At 35.1% G+C, this 23,901-nt stretch overlaps 1 protein-coding gene across 1 annotated transcript in view; it reads right to left on the bottom strand.

Moving 5' to 3' along the window:
- Window positions 1-21,738, bottom strand: part of LOC150107504 (protein FAM91A1) — a 228,540-nt gene extending 206,802 nt beyond the window's left edge. The window contains exons 1-2 of the mRNA XM_090391353.1: window positions 21,525-21,738; window positions 7,684-7,768 (exon numbers count right to left, since the gene is read on the bottom strand). Coding sequence (XP_090247479.1) covers window positions 7,684-7,768; window positions 21,525-21,596 — 157 coding nt within the window. The 5' untranslated portion in view covers window positions 21,597-21,738. The remainder of the gene's footprint in view (window positions 1-7,683; window positions 7,769-21,524) is intronic.
- Between the last annotated feature and the right edge of the window lie 2,163 nt (window positions 21,739-23,901).

The raw sequence follows: 23,901 nt of genomic DNA, 5'->3' as shown, positions 1-23,901 counted from the left end.
CAAGCCTTTGATGGCTTTTTCTACTTCAAGTATGGATATGTATTCCTGACTGTATGCTTGTTGAGTGTTTTCTACCACTATGCTATCACTGCTTGTTTCATTTAGCAATTTTTCGAAGTAGTTACTCCATACTTCAAGGATATCTTTTTCTCCCATTTTCATGTCATCTTTATCATCTCTAACTCCTTTTACAGTACTCTTTCCTCCATTTCTAAACTTCTTCAACAACCTCTAAAATATTTCCACCTTCTTGATATTTATTTTCTATGTTCTTGCCAAAGTCCTCCCATTACTTTTGTTTAGCTAGTTTTACACAGTGTTTAGCTTTCTTGCGTTTGTCTCTGTATTCTCTAAGAGCACAAGCTGACTTATTTCCCAGGAACTTTTGATATGCTTTCTTCTTTTCCTTCACTGCCTCTTTAACTTCCTGTGTCCACCATGTAGTTGCGATTTTTCTATCCTTGCAGACAACCTCACCACATGCCTCTCTGGCTAAATCAATCAGGGATTTCTTCAAGGCTTGCACTGAATCTCCAAGGTTTGGTTCCTGTTCTCAAACACTTCAATTTTTTCTTCAATAAGCTTTGTGTATTTTAGTCTATAGTTCACATCTGAGAGTTGCTCAACTTTTATTCGCTTTAAAACTTTCTTACATGTTATTCTTTTCAATATGAAATTCAGTTTTATCCTGCTCAAGACTAAATAGTGATCACTTCCAATTTTAAATCCTCTGTACATTCTGATGTCCTGCACCAGGGAGAAAACACCACTATCAACAATAACATAGTCAATGAGACTTTTCTTATTCCTTGCCTCTTCTCTCCATGTGAATTTGTGCACATTTTTATGTTGGAACATGGTGTTCCAACATAAAAATGTGCACAAATAAAAATTGTCAGATATACATTTTTGTATGTTTGACAATCACTTCCTACTCTGCTATTTAGATCCCCCAACTTTTCCTTTTTCATTGTGTCAGTAACTTTCTCTAGAGCCTCAAAAAATTCCTCTACTTCTATCTTAGTAGAGCCTTCTGTGGGACCATAGGTACAAATAAGTCTCATTGTCCAGTTCCCCATTCTGATATTTGCCCAAATCACTCTACTTGAGACTGCCTGGCATTCATGAAGATTAGCCTTGTATTTAGTGTTGAATACTATGGCTACCCCTTTTTTTACCTTGATTGTCAATGCCTGAATATAACATTTTGTATTTATTGCTCAGAAAGATCTCACCAGTTTTTGTCTTTTTTGTTTCAGTCACCCCTATTATGTCAATCTGGTACTTATCTAATTCCTCAGCCAGCTCCATTTCTTTGCCATTCAGGCTTCTTATGTTGATAGTACCGATCTTGAACTCTGGTGATGTTGAGTTGGGGGTGTGCTTTCAGATTTGTTCCGGTAGCTGACTTTTTGCTGTTCACCCTGGTTCCCTGGCGAAAACAATGGGGGGGCCTTGCTTAACCGGGCGACGCCCCAGCCGGCATGAAATTTTGTCATGTTGTACCATCATTTTGTATATTGGTTTAAGCCAATAAGAATACAATTTGGTTGGCTAAATCCCAAATTGCCAGCTCATCCTCGTTCGTTCAGTATCTAGGTAGATACCCAACAGGGTGCACCACGAGAAGGTGAGGATTGGACATTAGGTCAGAAGCCTTGGTCGGTTCTCTGCATTCCTTTAAAGGCTATGTGGAGGTCTCCTCTCAGTTATAAACTAGACATTTTAAATAACAAAGTCAATGAACTAATGATCAGAGACAAAGAAAATCAAATAAATAAATACTGCGAGAAACTTGAAAATTATAATAAAACTGGGGATACTAGAAACACTTTTCAAATGATAAATTATATGTCACCATAAAATAAAAAGAAATGGAAATATTGTCACTCAAGGCAAAAACGGTAGACAGCTATCAGTAAATTCGAACTTGATGAAAGAATAAGAAACTTCTTTCAAGAATTACTGAATGTTGATAATCCCAAAATTCAAGTCAGCTAGCAGACTTGCATCTAACCACCGCTCTACCAATAAATTGTGAAGACTTCACTGAAAAGAACTAAAAATAGCAATAGATCAAACCAAAGCAGGAAAGTCCCCAGAGATTGATGGAATAAGAGGAGAAGCTTTTAAAAATGCTGGGTATAATACATATTCCAATGTCCTTGCCATAATGAATCAAGCTTTAAATACTGGAATAACACCTCAACAATGGAAACAAGGCCTTATTGTCCCTATACCCAAATGGATAACTACAGAGGTATTACTTTGCTATCAACCACAGTTAAAATCTGCAATGGGATGATCCTCAATAGAATAGAACCTTACTTAACACCACTTTTAAGAAAAAAAACCAAGCTGGATTTCTAAAAAAAACAATGTACAGTAGAACAGATACATTGCATCAGAAGAATCATAGAAGGTTCATGTGATAAAAACTTACCACTCATTTTAACCTTTATAGACTTTAAAAAAGCCTTTGAATCCATTAATAGAGAAGCAATGTTTAAAATACTCAGCTTCTATGGTTTACCCTCAAAACTCAAACAAGCAACTCAGCACCTTATAAAGATTAGATAGCTACAGTAATCTTTAAAACAGAAACATCTGAATCCTTTCCAGTGACAACAGGAGTCCTGCAAGGTGATGTACTAGCACCTTATTTGTTTTTAGTATGCTTGGACTACATCTTCCGGATCATCAACACAGAAGATCTGGTTTTAACATTAAAACATCCACCCACACCATGCAAATAACTGATCTTAGCTTTGCTGACGATGTTGTACATATTGATCATCATCTTGTATTCTTGTATATGTTCTTGTATAATATACATATGATGTCTATGTTGACTTTTTCTGCTCCTCTAAGTAGCTCAACATCCAAAAGTACAAAGTATTCTCAGGTTGTGAAAACTTTATACTTCATATCAACAATAAATCCTTAGAAAAATTAAACGCCTTTCAATACCTTGATCGTACATCAGTAATACAGAATATGATATTAGAAAACAAACAGCTGGCTCTAGTCTTCCATAACAAACTCCACCCCATCTGGAAATCATCATTAATATCATTAAAGATAAAATTAAGACTATACCATGCAACCAGATCCATCTTCCTGTATGGTTCTCAAACCTGGACAATAAGCACCAAAAAAACTACAGATCTAATTAACTCCTCTGGAACCACATATCTCAGACTGATCCTTGGATACACCTGGATGGACCGTATCACTAACTCTGCTGTGCTAAATCTGACTAAGCAAGAACCACTTGTCAATATAGTCAAAAAACTACAATTCAGATGGCTTGGGCATCAACTCAGACATCCTGAAGTCTCACCTTTTTTGGAATCCCTCATCCTGTACAAACCAGAAGATGGCAAATGCAGTAGAGGAAGACCATGCAAACAATTTTGGCAATACATATGTGAAACCATCAGTAGGCTGAACTGCAAAACTCCATCTGACATCTATCAGTTAGTTCAAGATGGAGATACTTGGAAGACCATAATTTGCAATATTTAATTTTTAATATAAATCTCTTTTCCCTTTTCACATTGTATCATATTGTGAATAAACTATGTATGCATCTTTCTTTTAAGGTTACAAAGTGATCAGCATTTATGAATTTAGGGACACAAAACACATTTCAACACATGTGTTTTGTGTCCCTAAATTCATAAATATGAACTATGTATGTATGTATAATAAAAATGTTGTCAGTTGAAAGGACTTTCCATGATGAGTCTGCTGACTTGAGGATGGTCATGGAGGGTGTAATAAGAATAATATTCACTCAATGCTTAATTTTATCCATCTTTCATTTGTTAATCTACTAATATTGCCAACCCATCTCCATTTACATGCTTTGAAGTATGTATCACAATCTCTACAGCAGTAATCTCTCTAATTCAATTATTTTTAATTTAATTCTGTTCCATTTATTTGTAATATGGTGCATTCTTCTCTCCAATGTGATTCTTTTTTTTTGGAGGGGAGGGGGGGGGAGCAATGCTCATGTCTCACTTCTGCTGTAGGTCAACTGGAAGAGCACACATATTAAAATATCAAATGTCTTCTTCATTAACATACATATAAAACAGATAATCTTTATATAACTAAATGCTTTGCTTCCTTGTATAATCCTTTATATTTTTTCCTACAACTGGCTAATTGTCCAAGGTAATAGTCACCCAAAATTTCAACAGAATTATCTGATAATGTTAGTTCAATTTGATCTGAATATTTCAACAATTTAGCTTTAGCTATGTTAGTCTATGAACTTTGTTTCTGCTTTCTCTGTCAAGGTCATTTAGCATTTCCTGAACTACTTTTAATTTTCAACAGAACCATGTTATGTCATCTGCAAAACATAAATTATTGAGATTTTTTCCACTGATGTTATTTCCATAATTTCCCACAAGACATTCTGAAACACCTGTAGCAAGAAACAATTGTAGGTGGTATCCAACTTCCTTGCCTCACTGCTCTCTCCATATAGAATTCCTTTCCCTGTTGTACTTTGCTGTTGAATTCTGATATATATAGTTTCTAATAATCTGATATAATTTGCTAGGAGTGGCATGTTGTTTCAAGCTATTTATTATTTCTGACTGATGTAAAGAATCAAAGACTTATTTTTCAAAATCTACAAGACTTGATTTGAAAGAAGATATTCATCTACTTTTTAGTTACTTGGTTAATAGTGTGAATATTACCTAATGCAGAAAATCTTGCTCTGAAACCTGCTTGTTCAAATGGCTGTGCATCATCCAAAAATCCTGTGATTATATCTAATAGATATAAAAATTTTATACAATTGTAATAGCCAATAAGTAGCCTATAGTTACTAATATCATATCTGCTGCCCTTTTTATATAATAAGATAATCATTAGTGGAATTTTTTCTGTAGGATAAACTACTGCTGAATGTATCCAGTATAACCTTATGAAGCTGTGAACCTCCTAATTTTGTGTGTTCTGCTAATACATCATCTTCTCCAGGACTAAATTTAGTCTGAGATCTGTATCCATTTCTCTACCTGCGTATAGGTCCCTATAAAAATCACAAGAGGGGGGAAAAAAAAAAAAAAAGAAATACTGCATATTTCAATTCTTTTTTGCTATTTGGCTGACAGATGATCCCTCCCTCACTGACTCAATTCAAATAGTATCTCACAGTCTGTTTCAGCTCTATCTTTTCAATAGGTATTTGTTCCATGGATGTTGTTCCAGTGAACTGGTATCTAGTATTTTTTGGTTTCTGCTGGACCTGTTAAAACATGAGGAGCAACAACTACAGTTCATGTTTTAACAGAATGACAAACCCAAAGATCAAATAAGAAAACTTAAAGACTAGAAAATGTAGTCAAGCAACCAGTCCTGATAGGAAAAGAGATTTGGAAAATAAAGTGCAAAAATCTCTAAGATTAAATGGAATTCTAAATTACCATTTTGCCATCTGCAGAAGGAGAGAAACTTTCAAAGATCTAGACTGGTAATCACCAAACCACCTCTCAAATTTGTCAGTGAAACATGGACAGGTAAAATATGAGAATGACAGTAGAAGAAATAAAGTTGTTTGAGACCATTACAATTTCCTCTGTAATGTTATTTGTTTACAGTTAAGTATACTAATATTAAAAAATAATTAACTAAATAAATAAAATAGATATTAGGCATAAACTGGAAACAAATAACATTACAGAAGAAACTGTCAACTAAATATACAAATGGAAAGGACACAGAGGGAGAAGCCATACACAACATGATCCTGGAGGAGATTGCAACAGAATATAAATACAGGTAGAGAAAATGAGAAAGACTGAGAAGATGGTAAGAGGATTTAATTATAAGGATGGTACAGAAAGGAAATTAGTCTAATTCACAAAGAAAAGAAATTTGAGTACTTTTTCAGCTTAAATTATAATAGATAAAAAATTAATTTGTTTTAATTATCCTATTCCCAAGCAAACAAAATTTGTGTGTGAAGTTTCTTCACTACTAGGCTTCTTGTATAAAAAAAGCTGGTAACTTTTTGTCTTAGTATTGATAATACAAAGCAAACTTCCTTTCAGATGTACATATTGCTGTGAATTATCAGAGCAGTCACTACCCAGACCAGTTTCAACATTTACTGAGGTCTCCTCCCAGGAAGATGCTAAATTTAAATCAATACTAAAGCAATACATTCCTCATTTTTTTCTTGGTTATAAGTAAATTATAATTTATTGAAAACCTGTACACCCTGTGAGGGTACATAGCAGGAATTTGATGATGATGATGATCAAGCAAAAAAAAAAAGGCTTAAAGAGAATCCACAGCATTTCAAAAATACATCATTTTACAACTTGCATGTGGGAAATATTTGACTTCTGCATTGATTTATCCTCATTATCTTCTCTGGTCTATCTCCCAATGAGAAGACCTCAATAAAGTTTGAAACAGCCTAGGTAGCGACCCTTCCCATAACGTATAACAATATACACATCTGAAGTGTGCTCTACATTGTGGGAAGCTAAGGCAACGAATGTGAAATCATCAGCTTTCATATAGAGGTAGCCTAGTCATGAAGATACTTCACACAAAAACATATTTCTTATGCTTGGGTACAGGATTAAAATGAGAATATAATTTCTTATCTAAATTGATCAAGTAAAGAAAGTTTTCTACATGTTCAGCACTTATTAAATTCATTACACATAACAAAAGGCTAAGGTATTGATGATTATTCAGTGTGTTTCACAGTATAAACACCAAAGGAATAAAATTATACTTACACAAAACACACAGAACTCAACCAGGTAGCTGCAGGAACAGTTCAAACTATACTTGAAAAAGAAACTGTCTATCATAGTGTCCTCAAGGACCAAACGAAAAGGAAGAGAGGTCAGACTAGATGTGGTCTTATAAAGTAATCTCTTAAATCTTTGGTAAATTGATGTGCCCATACTTATTGAGGTCAGGAGAGGTGCTTCATAGACAAAACTGATTCTAAAAATAGTTTCTTAGACTTATAGCAACTTTACACACAGTCTTTTTCTTCCAACTGATCCTGTATGATCAGGTATCCAAAGCACGGTTTGCTAGTGCTGACTTACCATGATAATGGCAATGCATGTAGTTTGTATTTTTTTTCAAGGCTCTTCTATCCAAAGCAGGTTAAGTAACAGGCATATGAAACATTCATTGCACATTCCAAGATATGCAATTAGAAACCAACGTCCATTCAGAGAATAGATGAACGTTGCTAAATGAATATGAAACTGAATATGGCATGGAGATTATATTTATAAAGAATTTTAACCATCTTTTCAGATGCACTCCAGATATAAAGGATGAGAATAGTTTTGATATGGTGTCATGTATGGCAAGGATAGGAGTAGCATGTAGTGTATTTAGATATTAGTTTAAGAAGTGTACAGAGATGAACAAATTCTGGGGCAAGAGCTGTCTTCAAAATGAACAGCTCTGGTTCTGTGTGTAATTGTATTGAGGATGTTGTGCATTTTATATAGAGATGGTTTGACTGTTTATGCTAGTACTTTCTAATGTGTGTGTTTCACATTCCTATTACTGTCCCCACCAGACTTGAGAAAAATCATCTATTCAGAAATACAGAGCACAAAATTTAGATATATACCTTTTTCTATTTGAAAACTATAACCAAAAGTAACTTACCTAAATTTCCCCTATACCTTAATTGGTTTTTTATACTATAATGTATCACTAATTTTTCATATTCTCGTTGAGAATTTCCAAGGATCTAATAAGAAATTTGCAAAAGTAAATTACTAATATATAAATACTTTCATCAAATGTAATGTTTACTTAATGCTTAAATATTATGTATATTTACTAATACAAATATTTATGTAGTATATGAAGGAAAAGATGAGAATTTGATCTAAATTTATTATTATAGAAACTCACATGGTACCCAATCACCCATTAGCAACTTTGTATTCAGCTCATAGTCCAAGCCAGTCATCTCTGAAGCTGAACATGAGATAGAACTTTTAATATTGAAAGAGCAGCAAGAGAAACAAAGGCTAAATATTTCTACCAATGGGCTTTAGCCATATAATTAGCCATTTGTTAAGAAGGAACCAAAAAGAGCTCTTTTACTGTCTCACCCTAATACAGTAAGGCCTAGTGACATCCATTATGAAATGATAAAACATCTACCATCATCTTCTATGGATCTCCTCCTCTTAATATACAACAGAATACCTGCAGAGGAAGAGTTTCCAGATTCTTGGCATAAGTCAGTTGTAACTGTTTTTCCAAAACCAGGAAAGGATCCAACACAAGCAATATTTATGGACCTATTGCTCTGACCAGCTGTCTTTGTAAGATATCAAAGAGATTAATGCCAGATTTCTCTGGTATTTATAAAGTAATGATCTTCTCTACAATATACAATGTGGCTTTTGTAGACATCCTTCAACTTTAGACCATTTGGTCCGTTTAGAAACTTGTATAAGAGACACATTTCTGAAGCAAGAACATCTAGTTTCAGTCTTCTTTGACATGGAAAAAGCTTATGACACAGCCTAGAGATATGGCATGTTAAAAGACATATATAACCTAGGTCTCAGAGGACACCTTCCTGTATTTATTAAAAACTTTCTGTCCAGACAAAATTTCCAAGTCAGATTGGGAAGCATGCTATCTCAGCCATATCATCAAGAACAGGGTGTTCAGGCTCTGTCTTAGGCATACCACTTTTTGCTCTCAAAGTTAACTCAATCACTGAACAGCTTCCTCCCACTGTACACAATGATCTTATGTTGATGACTTCACAATTTACCGTCACTTTCATAACATGAGGGTAATTAAAATACAACTTCAGCAAACAGCTGATCATGTTTCTCTATGGACTCTTAGTAATGGGTTCAGGTTTTCAACAGAAAAGAGTGTTTGTGTACACTTCTGTAGAAAACATATTTCCACCCAGATCCTGAATTTAGAATAGGATGAACTGTTATTCCAGTATCAACAGAAGCCAAGTTCTTGGGACCTATCTTTGACAGAAAACTTGCATTCCTTGCACACATTCGTCAACTAAGAGAAAAGTGCAAGAGAGGAGCATTGAATCTCCTTTGCATGCTATCCTCTACTGAATGGGGATTGCTGATTGATGTGCCAATTGATGTTCATTGCTTCATCTTTATCATGCACTTATACATTCAAAGCTGGATTATGGGTCTCGAGTCTATGGTTCTGAAGGACAGAATAACCTATGATGGTTAGATCCCATCCATCAATTGGCACATCAATTTCTGGTGTCCTTTGCGCATCACCCACTCAAAGTGTTTATGTTGAAGCAAATGAACCAGCTCTATCACTTAGATGGATACAACTATCTCTTAATTATGCCCTAAAGATAAAGTCTCTTCCAGATCATCCTAAATGGACTAGTCTCTTTTCTCTGTGCTGGGAAGCTCAATATCACACACACATCAGACTGCCATACATCGTTTTGGTATGAATGTTAAAGAGACTATGCAAGCTATTGGCATGAATGTTGACAACATTGACTACACCAAACGTAACTGCATCCCTTCATGGCAAGCCTGCACTCCATCCTGCAACCTCTCACTTTGTCAACTAAGGAAGTCTCCTACTCCTAACCCTTAATTTTGATGTTCGGTTGTGCTTCCAAGCCACATTGGAATTAAAGGATATGAGACTGCAGCTGCTAGATTACCTCATACTTTCTCCATGTACTGTTTGGCAGTACCATATTACAGACTAAAGACAGTTTATAAAATCAAAGCTAACTGCTGAATGACACTCATGGCAGGAAGCAGTGACAAACAAATTACATGATATTAAGCATTGGCATTTTAGTTAATGTAGAAAGAGAACAGATGAAGTTGTTCTTTGTAGGGTATAGGTCACAGTCATCTTACCCATTCTTATTTACTGAGAGCTGATGACCCATCTGTTTGTGAAAAATGCAATATATGCCTTACTATTTGTCATATTCTGGTGGAGTGCCAGCAATTTATATGAGAGAGGAATGAAATTTTTATCTATCTTGCCAAGCCATATACACTCAGACAGATAGCATGATATTAACCTTTTATAAAGAATTAATTTGTACAAACACATTTGACTGTAATTTTATTTATATGTAGATACTGCATTGTTTAACTTAATTTCTGTACATGCATATTTACTAGTTTATCTCTGACTACTTATGTACTGCCTTAGCCTTTGACCTTGTATATTGTTGTGACCTTTGCTGTAATTTTATTCATATGTAGATACTGCATTGCTTAACAATTTTTGTACATACACCCTCTGTGCAAAAAGAAATCAAACTTTTCGAAAATAGAAGAAACTAGTGGCACCACCTGTTGTATCTTTTTTGTTGTCAAAAACGACAACCATCATTAGTGTTGTATCAACTGTTTATGACATTAGTTTCATTAGAAGCCGAGTTATAGTGCCAAGAGTGACAGTGTGTTTTGATGAACGGTTGGAAAATGAGTTTCAAACAGAGAGCTGCGATTGACTTTTGTGTTAATTAAGGTTTGAATCTCACCATAGGCATGGGTGTTTGTGATTGTCTTTAATTTACAGACAAAAAATACTAGTGCTGGTGGTGGGCAGTAGATGGCATTGGTGTAGATGATGACTGTAGTTGGTGGAGATGGAGAGTTGTAGAGTAGATGCCCTCCCTCGAGGAGTCTTTGGACTCCCTGGAGGTGTCACGTAATAATAATAAATTTATTCAGTTGACTTCCTGTCATATCTCTTTGCTAATTCTGTTGTCTGTTTCCATATTTAATTTGTCATCTTCACTAAAAATTGTGCCTAAACAGATGAAATGGTTTTACTTGTCTTATAAGATCTCCATTTAGAATGCAACAGTTTTCTATATTCCTGCCTATTTTCATAGTTTTGGTATTTTTACTGATTGCCATGCCTTATTTGTTATAGCAGTTATTCCATCTCGTTAAGGAATCCTGAAAACTTGTACAGGATTTATTTAGGATTATAATATCATCTGCACAAAGTAAAGAGCTGAGATTAACATATTCAATTTTTATATCAGATTTAATATCAGATTTAATGCTACTTTCCTTCAAAATGTGATCCATATAGATGATGAATAATAGTGGATATGGCATGCACTCACTTCACACCTACCTGATTTTAGATCAAACCATTTTCCTGCCTCCCTCAATTATAACTGCAGACCCACAACTTAAATATAGACCATACAGATTATGTATTGTTCAGTGCAATGTCCTACTTACACCATATATTAGTGTTTTGAACAGTTTTTGTTTTTTTTAATCTTGTCATATGCCTTTTCCAAAACTTAAACGAACATAAACTGCATGTACATTGTGCAATATAGATATTATGTACGATAGAAAAACAAGAGGTCACCACCACCTGAAAACTATTGTAGTAAGTAAGTCTTGTAAAAAGGCTTACACGTTAGTTATACATGATTACCAGATAACTTAAGGAATTCACAACGTATACTAGAATATAAATTAAATTAAACTTTAATATATATTTCCAATATTTCGGCAACGTCACGCCGCCATCTTCATGGGAACTTAAGATAAAGACGTGCACGCAGGCACTACAAACAGCAAATTGGAAGAAGCAAGGAAGCTACTGTTTTTCCTAAAGTCCTGATGGTGCCCCCTAGCAGGCTATATTAGGTATTCTTGGCCATTGGGCTGAAGTTCTTCTGATGTATGTCTCCCAAATTTGGGGCAGTCTCACGCATCCAAATTTGTTGAGGTTTGGCATGTTTCTTAGGGCTGAGACTGATTCCATGAGCAGTCTTTCAAATTTGAACTTGCTGTAGTGTATTATTGTGGCTTTCTTCCACCGTATTCTGTGGAGCAAAATTCAGAGCATGGTCTGCCAGCTCAGAGTGGCTGTACTGGTGAAACCGGATGTAGTTCTTGTGTTCTGAAATTCTGATATTCGCTGTCCTGTCTGTTTGGCCAAAGTAGGACAGCTTACAGCTGCAAGGGACCTGGCATACACCAGGTAGGTCTAGGGGAAGTGGTTACTCTTTAGTGGAGCAGATAAGGGATGATAATTTTCTATATGGTCTGTAACAAGAGGTCAAGTCATGTTTTTTTTAGGATTTTGGTAATTTTTTCTGAGGTGCCCTAGATGTAGGGAATGATGACGGATTTAGAATAATCTTCCCCCCCCCCTCACAACAAAGATTACTCTAAAGCCATCACCATTTCCTACATCTGGGGCACCTCAGAAAAAATTACCAAAATCCTAAAAAAAACATGACTCTATTATCACCATATGAAACCAACTCAAGCTGAAAAACTAATTGTGAACAATATATGTTAGTACCCATCCATGGTATTAACATACTACAGTATAGATTACTCAACCTCTCATGTACGGGATTATCATTTAAAAAAAAAAAAAAAAACGGACTTGCTTTCAGCTGAAAAAAGTCCTTATAGAGGTTCCTCTCATCTTAGATGGGATGCAAACTGAAGTCTTTCCACCAAACAAGGCACTTGTTTCCATAACTAAGACATGGATTAGTAAGCTTTTCTTTCTTTTTTTCTTTTGCATTATTTTGTATCAATGTTCTATTAATTAAAAAAAATGTACATGAAACTTTTACATTTGTACAAATCTGTATTTTATTTATTTTTTTTTTTTTGTTCTAAAAGTATCCCCCTATTTCCCCATCAGCTGTGTCTTGATTTATGTGGTTTTAATATACATAGAATTCTTTGGAAAAGCATCTGAATCATGGAATGACTTATTATCATGAGACCTCCTGGGAGTCAAGGATTCATCCAGGGAGGCTATAAATCACCCAAGTCAGCTGTCATACCTTCTCTTAAATTCATTCACACTAGATGCGCTCACTACCCCATAAAGGCAAACTATTCCACTCACTGCTCTATGAAAGAAACACCTAGCTCTTATCTTGACTTGACTCCCAGGAGGTCTCATGATAATAAGTCACTCCATAATTCAGATGCTTTTCCAAAGAATTCTATGTATATTAAAACCACATAAATCAAGACACTTACAGCTGATGGGAAATACCTAGCTCTTATCTTGACTGCGAACAAACAGCTTCCATGGATGCCACCCCCGTGTTCTCTCCCACCTTCTATATAATGAAAAATTTCATCAGATGATATCCAATAACATCCATTCAAAAGTTTGAATGGGTGTTATTGGATATCACTAATAACAGTGTGGTCTTATCAGAGCTTTATAAAGAAGCAAAGTAATATATGCAAGGATGCCATAACTCACTGAACAACTAAGGCCTTGGAACTGCAAGTTTGGCTGGAGGGCAGCAAAAAACCAATAACACTGTATCTCAACCATAAAAAAAAAATAATAAATAAATAAAATAAATAAAGCATTCCCTGTTTTTAATTTTACATATTTTAACGAATTCAGAGGTGAAAAAAGAGCGCATGCCGGCGCAATATATACCCTAACAACAGTCCTGAGTATATGCCACACACTGTGTACCACATAGCTCACTAATATCAGAAATGATTTGCAGAAACCATTCTAGAAAAATTTTAATCAATGAAAATCAGTGAAGTTCTTTACATGAAAATTAACATAATAGAGAATACCTGGGGTAGGTCCCTTAATTTGATGATTTGTTAACAAATTTGAGAGCATGTTTAACAAATCTGTAGGTTTAAGGAATTTTAGAATTTACAATTGTGGAAACATCTCTTATTCCATAATGCTATATAGCCAGACAAAGACTTATAGGTTCAATTCTAGTCTTCAGGAGGAGAAAAATATTTATTTTCCCTTTTCAGCCAATTCTTAAAGTCATTCTTTGCCACTAGGCTTTTATATATATATATATATATATATATATATAAAGCTAATAATAATGGCAAATATCTGTTGGATTTCTGCTCAGGACATGGACTGATTATTACTAACACCATGTTCCAACATAAAAATGCACACAAATTCACATGGAGAGAAGAGGCTAGGAATAAGAAAAGTCTCATTGACTATGTTATTGTTGATAGTGATGTTTTCTCCCTGGTGCAGGACACCAGAGTGTACAGAGGATTTGAAATTGGAAGTGATCACTATTTAGTCTTGAGCAGGATAAAATTGAATTTCATATTGAAAAGAATGACATGTAAGAAAGTTTTAAAGCGAATAAAAGTTGAGCAGCTCTCAGATGTGAACTGTAGATTAAAATACAGAAAGATTATTGAAAAGAAAATGAAAGAGTTTGAGAACAGGAATCAAACCTTGGAGATTCAGTGGCAGACTCTGAAGAAAACATTGATTGATTCTGCCAGAGAGGCATGTGGTGAGGTTGTGTGCAAGGATAAAAAAATCAGAACTCCCTGGTGGACACAGGAAGTTAAAGAGGCAGTGAAGGAAAAGAAGAAAGCATATCAAAAGTTCCTGGCAAATGAGTCAGCTTTTACTCTTACAGAATACAGAGACAAATGTAAGAAAGCTAAACAGTGTGTAAAACTAGCTAAACAAAAGTCATGGGAGGACTTTGGCAAGAATATAGAAAATAAATATCAAGAAGGTGGCAAAATATTCTGGAGGTTGTTGAAGAAGCTTAGGAATGGAGAAAAGAGTGCTGTAAAAGGAGATAGAGATGATAAAGGTGACATGAAAACAGGAGAAAAAGATATCCTTGAAGTATGGAGTAATTACTTTGAAAAACTGCTAAATAAAACAAGCAGTGATGACAACACAGTGATAAAAAACATTCACCAGCCATGCAGTCAGGAATACATATCCATACTTGAAGTAGAAAAAGCCATCAACGGCTTGAAATGTGGAAAGGCAGCAGGAGTAGATGATATTCGACCAGAAATGCTGAAGTATGGTGGTATAAGAGTCTTACAGTGGCTACACTACAAAGTTCAGAGAGCCTGGACAGAGGGACGAATTCCCGATGATTGGGGTAGAGCTCTCATAGTACCCATATATAAAAAGGGAAATAAAACTGAATGTAAGAATTACAGAGGTATTTCCCTACTGAGTGTTCCTGGTAAGATCTATGCAAGCATACTTGAGAAACGGTTGAGAATTGTGGAAGAACAAGCTGGATTCAGGCCAAATAGAGGCTGTCAGGGTCAGATCTTCACTTTATGACAAATAGTCGAGAAAGCATGGGAATATAACAAACATCTGTATTTAAGTTTTGTCGATTTGGAAAAGGCATATGACAAGGTGCCAAGAGAGAAGCTATTCAATACGCTGCAGTTATATGGTGTCAATGGGGAATTATATCAAGCAATACTTAGTCTTTATTTGAGTTGTAAGTCAGCAGTTATTATTGAAGGAAGTACAGGAAGATGGTTTAATGTTAAATCTGGTGTGAGACAAGGATGTACATTATCCCCTCTGTTATTCATTATCTATATGGATCACATTATGAAGGAAAGTGGTATTAAACCTGATATCAAAATTGGAGAGGTTAATGTCAGCTCTTTGCTTTATGCGGATGATGTTATACTTCTAAATAAATCCGCTACAAGTCTGCAAGATTCTCTGACTAAATTGAATAGCTGTTGTAATAGACATGGTATGAAGGTCAGCAATAAAAAGACAAAGACAATGAAAATAGGCAGAATCATTGAAAATGTCAACTGTGTTGTGAATGGAGAACCTGTGGAACAAGTAAAACATTTCAGCTACTTAGGCACGATTTTTACTGAAGATGGTAAATTAAATATAGAAATAGACAACAGAATCAGCAAAGCTTGTATGGTGGGAAGTCAATTGAATAAATTCATATGGAATAAGAGAGAAATTAGTTGGAACACTAAATTAGCTGTATACAAGACAGTGTTCAAACTAGTTTTAACTTATGGATCTGAGAGCTGGGTCAGAAGTAAAACACTTGACCAAAGACTAGAGACCGCAGATATGAGAGTCCTGAGAAAGATTAGAGGCGTGAACAGATGGCATCAGTGGCAATATCATATTAAAAATGAGAATTTTAGGAAAGAACTTGACATTGTAAGCATCCAGGAATGTGTTAGCAGAGCTAATCTCAGGTGGTATGGTCACTTAAATAGAATGGGAGAGGAAAGATTAGCAAAACAAGTGTTCTCTGCCAGGTTGGCAGGAAAACGACCCAGAGGAAGACCAAGATATAGGTGGATTGATACGGTACAAAGTGCCTTAGACGATAGAAATATAAGATCTGATAATGTTGGAGTCTTGACAAGTAACAGACTGATTTGGAGGAAAATTGTAGATAGGAAGTTAGTAATGATATAATTTTTTCATGTAGTACTGTCATATCCTGTACACCCCTTGAGGGTACATGGCAGGAATTTGATGATGATGATGATATATATCTATTCTATATATATAAAAAGATAAGCCAAAATTTGAAACATTTTTATGTCATGTTTTTTGTCTCTTCATTGTTTTGAAACTTACCAGCCCATAACTTGGGGGGGGAGCACCGTAAGTGCCGGGGGGGAAGATCCCCCCCAGTATACATATATACTCCACAATTTCTTTTTAACCCTATACCCATAAAACAAGCCATAAAATTCCCATGATTCAATCAATACCAGTTTAGTTTAGGAACATGAGGTGATACAAGTTTTGGTCTGCCATACCCACATTCCATCCCAAAATCTTCCAAATCATTGATATCAATGGTGAAGGGGGCAGTCTGCCCCAGGTGACACTTTGAACCTTTTTGAACTATTGCAGTTAATTCTAAAATACAATCTGGAGAACTCATTTCGAAATATTGTAATACTATTGCGAATTTTTCTCACAATTGCTGTAAATGTTGCTAGTTGTGAGAAGAGTTTTTCTAAATAAAATTGATTAAGAATTACCTACATTACTATGAAATAGACTTAGCTAATGTCATCGATGATTTTTCTAACATAAAAGCAAGAAAAATAACATTTTAGAATGTTGAAATTAAAGTTTTATTTCAAAAATAGACACAGCGTTTTAATTTATTTCCCTCTACTTCGTTTTGACTTTTTGTAGTATTTTTGATGTGTATTGAGAGGATCAGGGATCAATCCAGGCATCTAAAGCTCTAGCTATACCACTGTATAGGTGACAACTAAATTGCTACTAATTTTCAATAGTTGGGTTAGAAGAGCTCTGCCTACTCCATTTAGGAAATCACATTACAGGATTTATTTTTTATTTCATTGAAACATATGATGATTTTGTGTATAATAATTAAAATTCATGGGTAATATCTACATAGCCTTTTGGTAACTTCCATGATGCTAGATCAGCAGAAGAAACATCATAAAGGTTGAATTCTGGTTCTCACCAAAATTTTAACTGAATGTCAGATGGCTCACGAGGTATTACCTTTGAAGCCAGCAAGTGGGATTTACCCCTTAATGAAAAAACTTGGGCTTTCAATCCCACAATAAAAAATAAATAAATAAAATAAAATAAAAATTCACACATAATTCATGTAATAATACAAATCAGTATTAGGAACATGAAATAGCAGTAGCTGTCTGCCATGTTCTCACATTACCTCCAGTTATCCATGCCATTTCCTGGTTAGAAACTATCTATTAACCTAACTTCAGGCAATGAAGAAAGTGAAGAAACTGGTAAACAACTGATTTCCAAAGAAGCTAAATACGGGCTAGTGAATTCACTCAGCAAGTTTTCATTATTGCTACTATTTGCCAGCCTGGCTGGCCGAGTGGTTGGCGTATCTGCTCTCCAGCCAAAAGGCTGTGGGTTCGAATCCCTCCATAGGCATGGATGTTTGTGATTGTCTGTGAAAATACTAGTGGTGATGGTGGTGGTAGGCAGTAGATGGCATTGGTGTAGATGATGATAGTAGTTGTAGTTAAAATAAAAAGCCAAAAGGCTAGTTTTCTGGCAATTGAATAAATATTAAATGGATAAGAATCCTATATTGTTATATAGCCAGTAAGTGAAACTCAAGATCGAACTACGATCTACGAGTTTCTCTTAGTTTTTCTTATGAGAAACTCATAGATCGTAGTTATCGATCTTGAGTTTCACTTACTGGCTATATAACAATATAGGATTCTTATCCATTTAGTAGTTGTAGTTGTTGAATTGAGTGGTGGAGACGGAGAATTGTAAAGTAGGTGTCCTCTCTCTATGAGTCTTTGGACTCCCTGGTGGTGTTATGTAATAATAATAAATAGCAGAGGCATAGTGAGGCTATGACCAATGTGCCCCCCCCCCCGGCCATAGGTGCAAAAATTGAGATTTTTAAAGTTTTTTTTTTTTTTAGAACAGCACAACTTTCTTTCCTGGCCATAGGTACCAAAATTCCTCACGACGTCTCTGATAAATAGTACGTAGCACTCCCTCTGGGGAACAATTTATTTATTTATTTCATGAATACATTAAGATGTTGGCAGTAATTAATAAGAAGAGATACTATTTAGCAAATAAGTTTTAATGTGATATTTCTGAAGATATAATTTTATGGTTTCAAAATCTTATGAATTACGAATACATTAAAATTTACTGATTTCTGTCTAGGATTAAAGATATAATTTTTTTTTCTGACATCGTTCCTGCAAGGAGACCACAGGAACTGCTAATTAATAAAGGCATACTATCTACACTGTCATGATTCAAAACTCTACAAAAATTAGGTTTTGAATTATAGCACTGATGGAATAATGCTGATCACTGACAAAACAGGTCAAGTGATTTTTCAAAGGCTGAAAACCAAGATTTCAAAAATTAAAGAGATCACTAATTAACTGACTGTGTAAAATTTAAACAGTGCTTATTGTTATAAATTTATAAAATTAATATATATGCTTGCAGATTGTACCAGAATACTATAAAATTCAGTTACGCTCTTTGTTGGAGCCTTTATAGCTCAGTCAGTATAGACGTAGCCTTTCACTGAAAAGACCTGGGTTCGATTCCCAAGTATGACGTGAGGAACCTTTATCTCTTTCAAATAAAGGTGATTTAGCCATTCTCAAACAGGTTTTTTTTTCAACCAGAAATTTGGATTTTCCATCCCTCAAAACTGGCAAACCAGCCACGTGAACAGATGTCTACAGTCATAAAATACTTAATGGGCAAGGAAGGAAACAGGAAACCACCTTGTTCCACAATCACTTCCCTTGTTAAGTAGCATAATGCTACCCTACCAACCATAGGGTTGATAAGGACTACACATTATTATTATTATTATTGACACCTCCATAGAGTCCAAAGACTCATCGCAGGAGGACACCTACAACTGTCTCAACCACTACACCAAACCTCTACTACGAATCATCTCCATCAACGCCATCTACCGCCCACCTCCACCAACACCACAACTGGTCTTCTATGTCTGTAAACTGCGTGTGTTCTGAAGGGCTGATTTGTCTGTATGCTGGATGAAAAACCCGAGTTTCCAGGAGAAAAAACCCTGCTACCTCCGTATGAGATCGGCTAACTCACCTTCAATTGAAAATCGTCCAGATAAAGATTCCTCCCGTCGCGACAAGAATCGAACTTAGGCTATTCCAATCGAAGGGTGCAATGTACTGTCGTTCTTCCAATTGTACTACGGATGCGCTCAAAAATTTCACATCGCACTGGCTCCTACCTGACTAGAGACCCATCTTCTCCCACCTCTGCACATAACGTGCAGCAGAACAAATGGCTCTACAGACCCCCATCCGCTAAGATGACCAGTAGGAAATTACAGCTGAGGCCAATCATACACGTTCTTTTGTTAATTTCATTTTTTTGTATAATGATTACCCTAGACCTGTTTTCAACACACACAATCTTTACCTCATAGCATTCACAAAACTAACATACTGTATTGTCTGAAGTTTGGTTATAAAATTTAAAACAAAGTTACTATAATGTATATCTGCAAACTAAAAATGTATTCTTTCATCTGATAATGTTTATAGTGTGAATAAAAACAGTGATTTACCACACATACACACTAATTGTGTGCCAAATTTTAAAATTTACATAAATTGATGATCTCTTCATTGATATGTTCTGACTGCAGACTGAACTTGCTTTAACACACTTGGTTTTAATAGCATTTTTAATAGCACACTTGATTTTCACCCTTTGAAAAAGTAACTTGACCTGTGTTGTCAGTGACAAGCAGCATTCCATCAGTGCTAAATGTGCTATATTCACCTAGTTTCATCATTCCAAACCTTAGCTTCATACTTCTGGATTAAATACTATGCAAATAAAAAAATAAAATAAAAAAAAACGATAGTAAAAGACCCACCCCATTTCCTTAATGGAGGCCTAAAAAAAAAGTACTATACTTAGTCTAGAGGCTAAGTATAGTACTTTCATAGTACAAGCACATCCATGGTGCAACTGGAAGAACGATGGTACGTTGCACCCTTCAATTGGAAAGGGCCTGAGTTTGATTCTCGCTGTGATGAGAAGAATCTTTATATGGGTTTTTTCCGCTTATGATGAATTAGCAGATCTCATAAGGCAGTAGAAGAGCTTTTTTTTCCCAAAAACTGGGGTTTTTCATTCCACATACATATAAATCAGCCTTGAAAACACACACAATTTACAGACCCAAAAAAAAAGAATACTAGTGGTAGTGGTGGGCAGTAGATAGCATTGATGTAGATGATGGTGGTAGTGGCAGTTGATTTGGTATGGTTGGTAATCAGAGTGTAGGCAGAGAGTAATAGAAGGAAGTAGGTACCCTCCCTCGACGAGTCTTTGGACTCCTTGAAAGTATCATGTTTATAGTGTGCATTAACATTAAATACATAATAGATTCACCTTTCACAAACTGGATTTATGTTAAAAAAAATTAAACTGCTATTTTTCAGTAAATATGGATATCTTTAAAATTAAAACGGGAACTTCTGCAGACCAACCTCACTACTGATGATACTCTTCAATTGGAAAGACCTGGGTTCTGAGACCAAAAGTTTAAAAGTTTTCAAATGATGAGTTGGCCAGACTCAAATGATGGAGGATGGCTGGGTTTTTTTTCATCATGCAAATGGGAAAACTAGCCAAAGAATACATGCATCAGCAGATCTACAAACTAGGCTGAGTTAGACAAAATTAATCTCCCTGTTTTGACATTCATTGGTTTTATATAATGTCTTTTTTTGGGGGGAGGGGACAACATGCTAAAGAGAAGATAAAATCTTTGAACTACTAAATGATGTTTTAATGGCTCTGACGCAATTAATACCACCTCTCAAATTAATATAAAACTAAAATAAAAATAATTCAACCTGGATCTTTCTTTTCTGTAGGGACCACCAAACATTTTTTCAACAGTCGTAAAATAATAATTAAATAAGTAATCTCAACTGATATTACTTGAAGTAAATGTTCATAATTTGCATAACATCATATGTGAGACCAAAAATTAACTTTTCTGGGTTCTGCTATTTTTTTTTTAATTAATATTTTTAAACGGCTTTGTGAAATAGGGCTATGTAAGCTTTAGGTCTGGGAAAACCTCAGCTTGCGCTACGTTAAGCCACTGATGTTCAGCTGAAGCGCATGTTTACCTGTTTCACAGTTGGTGGCAACTTACTCCAAGGGCAGTTCTGTCTAATATATGTTTCGACATCAGCATTCATTATCACACAATACTAAAATTTAAATAGTTAACAACGTTACTATACAAATATGTACCAAAGTATATATGTACATAACATATGAAAACACAGAAAACATCACTTAAGTACCACGCTACCACAAACAGCCGTCAAAACCTCCAGAAACTGCAAACACGGCATTGCATTTGCTTACTAACTCCCTCTAAGAGATTTCAGTACTGTTATCAAAGAGGAGAAATATAATAATAATGACGGATAATAATGACAATGACAACGGATATATATATATATATATATTAGGGTTACCAAGTAATTTTATAAACTTGGTTAGTTTACTCCTAATCCCCAAGTAAGCAAACAGTTAAGTTTGCGCCTGAACGTAGTTCAAGTCTAAAGGTGATGATATCTCAACACCATAACAACTCATTGTAAAGGTGCGTAAAGCTCTGATCATTATTCTTAGTATTTTCCATAATGTAAAGCACATCTCACTAAGAGATGTATACTGCAATACATTATTGGTGGGGTCACTACCCAGACCAGTTTCAACCTTTTTTGAGGTCTCCTCAGTGAGTAGCTAGACCCTAAATACCAAGGTCCTTATAAGGACCTTGTAAGGACTGGCTTAAAGGGGCGAAGCAAGAATGCTTTTCATCTTCCCCGTTATCTGTAGAGGACAGTGTAGGGATAAGGTGTTATTGAGCTATTAAAGCTCTGATCATGGCAGGAGGGTAACAGCAATAGCTGAGCCTCAGTTAGTACTTCATTGACTACAGCATTGCCATCCATTACCCTCTAAGGGTATTAATCACCGCATCTCATGGTCGATTAATCCACCGAGAACCTAAATACCAAGATTTTAGTAATACAGAGCCTTATCAAATTTACCTATACAAGTTGCTACAAAGTGTTTTTATTTTGAATAAGAATCTCTGGAGGAGATATAGATGTAAATAATTTTTTTTTTACCTTGGGAATAATAATAATAATAATAATAATAATAATAATAATAATAATAATAATAATAATAATAATAATAATAATAATAATAATATACATTATTCCCAAGGTAAAAAAACTTATTTATAAAAAAAATGTTAAAGATACCAAGCTATTTTAAACTTGGTTTTACTCCATTTCCCAAGTAAGCAAACCGAAAAACAAGTCAAGTTTGCGCCTGCACGTATTACACTACTTTGAGGGTCAGCTAGATTTCCAATACTTGCAGGCGCAAACTTGGCTTGTTTGTCTGTTTGCTTACTTGGGAAATGGGGTAAAACCAAGTTTAAACTAGCTTGGTATCTTTAACATTTATTATACCCAAGGTAAAATACTTTCTACATTATATCTCATCCAGAGATTTTTATTTAATAAGGTTAAAACACCTTATGGTGACTTGTTCTGGTAAAATACTTATATGCTCTGTATTACTAAAATCTTGATATTTCTAGCCTGGCTCCCACTGATGAGACCTCAATAAAGGTCGAAACCGGTCTGGGTAGTGGCCCCTTGCCTTTAATACATAGCATCATACATCTCCTCAAGGAGATGGGCTGTGCATTAAGGGTAAATATTAAGAATAGTTATCAGAGCTTATTCTACTTTTACCATGAGTTGCCTTGACTTGCGTTATATATATATATATAGTACGAAAATCATATGGAATACAGTATTATAATGCCATGAACAACTTCTATAAGAGAGAGAGAGAAATTTGCATCAAATACAAATTCATTTTCAGCCATTTACTGTCTCCTGCTGGACGAAGGTCTCCCTCCAAAGTCTTTCATTTAGTCTTATCATGAGCTTTTCTATGCGACTCAGTTCCAGCCATCTCTTTAATCTCATCCTCTCACCATATCTTTGGTCTTCCTGTAATCTCTTTCCAACTCTGGGATACCATTCAGATATCAGTTTTGTCAATTTTTGAGTGTTATTTCTTGCAATATGACCTGTCTATTGTCATTTGGATCTTTTCTTGGCTTCTCTCTCTCTCACACACACAAACACACCTAGTCGAAGTGCTCTGACCCAAGTATTGAGCTTTCTATCTAGAATAGTAATACCGAGTAATAATCATTTTATTTTCCTTCAGGTAATCCTCAATTTTCTGATCTATTTTTAATCAAAGTACACCGTTCACTTCCATATGTCATGACGAGAAGAATACAACTATCGAATATTATTTCTTTTCAGTGCTTCACAAAGTTTTCCAAAGGCTCTACGTATAATTTCTTCTTCCTAATCATAATATTATTATGATTTAAATAAGCTATAGGACTAAGACCCTTGTTTTCTGGGGTAATTTTACACTAAATGCTAGCCA

This window comes from Typopeltis vanoorti, chromosome 4 (genome assembly GCF_054136105.1).
Source record: "Typopeltis vanoorti isolate ZY-2024b chromosome 4, IOZ_Tvanoo_1.0, whole genome shotgun sequence".
Lineage (NCBI taxonomy): Eukaryota > Metazoa > Arthropoda > Arachnida > Uropygi > Thelyphonidae > Typopeltis > Typopeltis vanoorti.
Note: the sequence above shows the minus strand (reverse complement) of the source record. Positions and strands in the feature narration are given on the sequence as shown.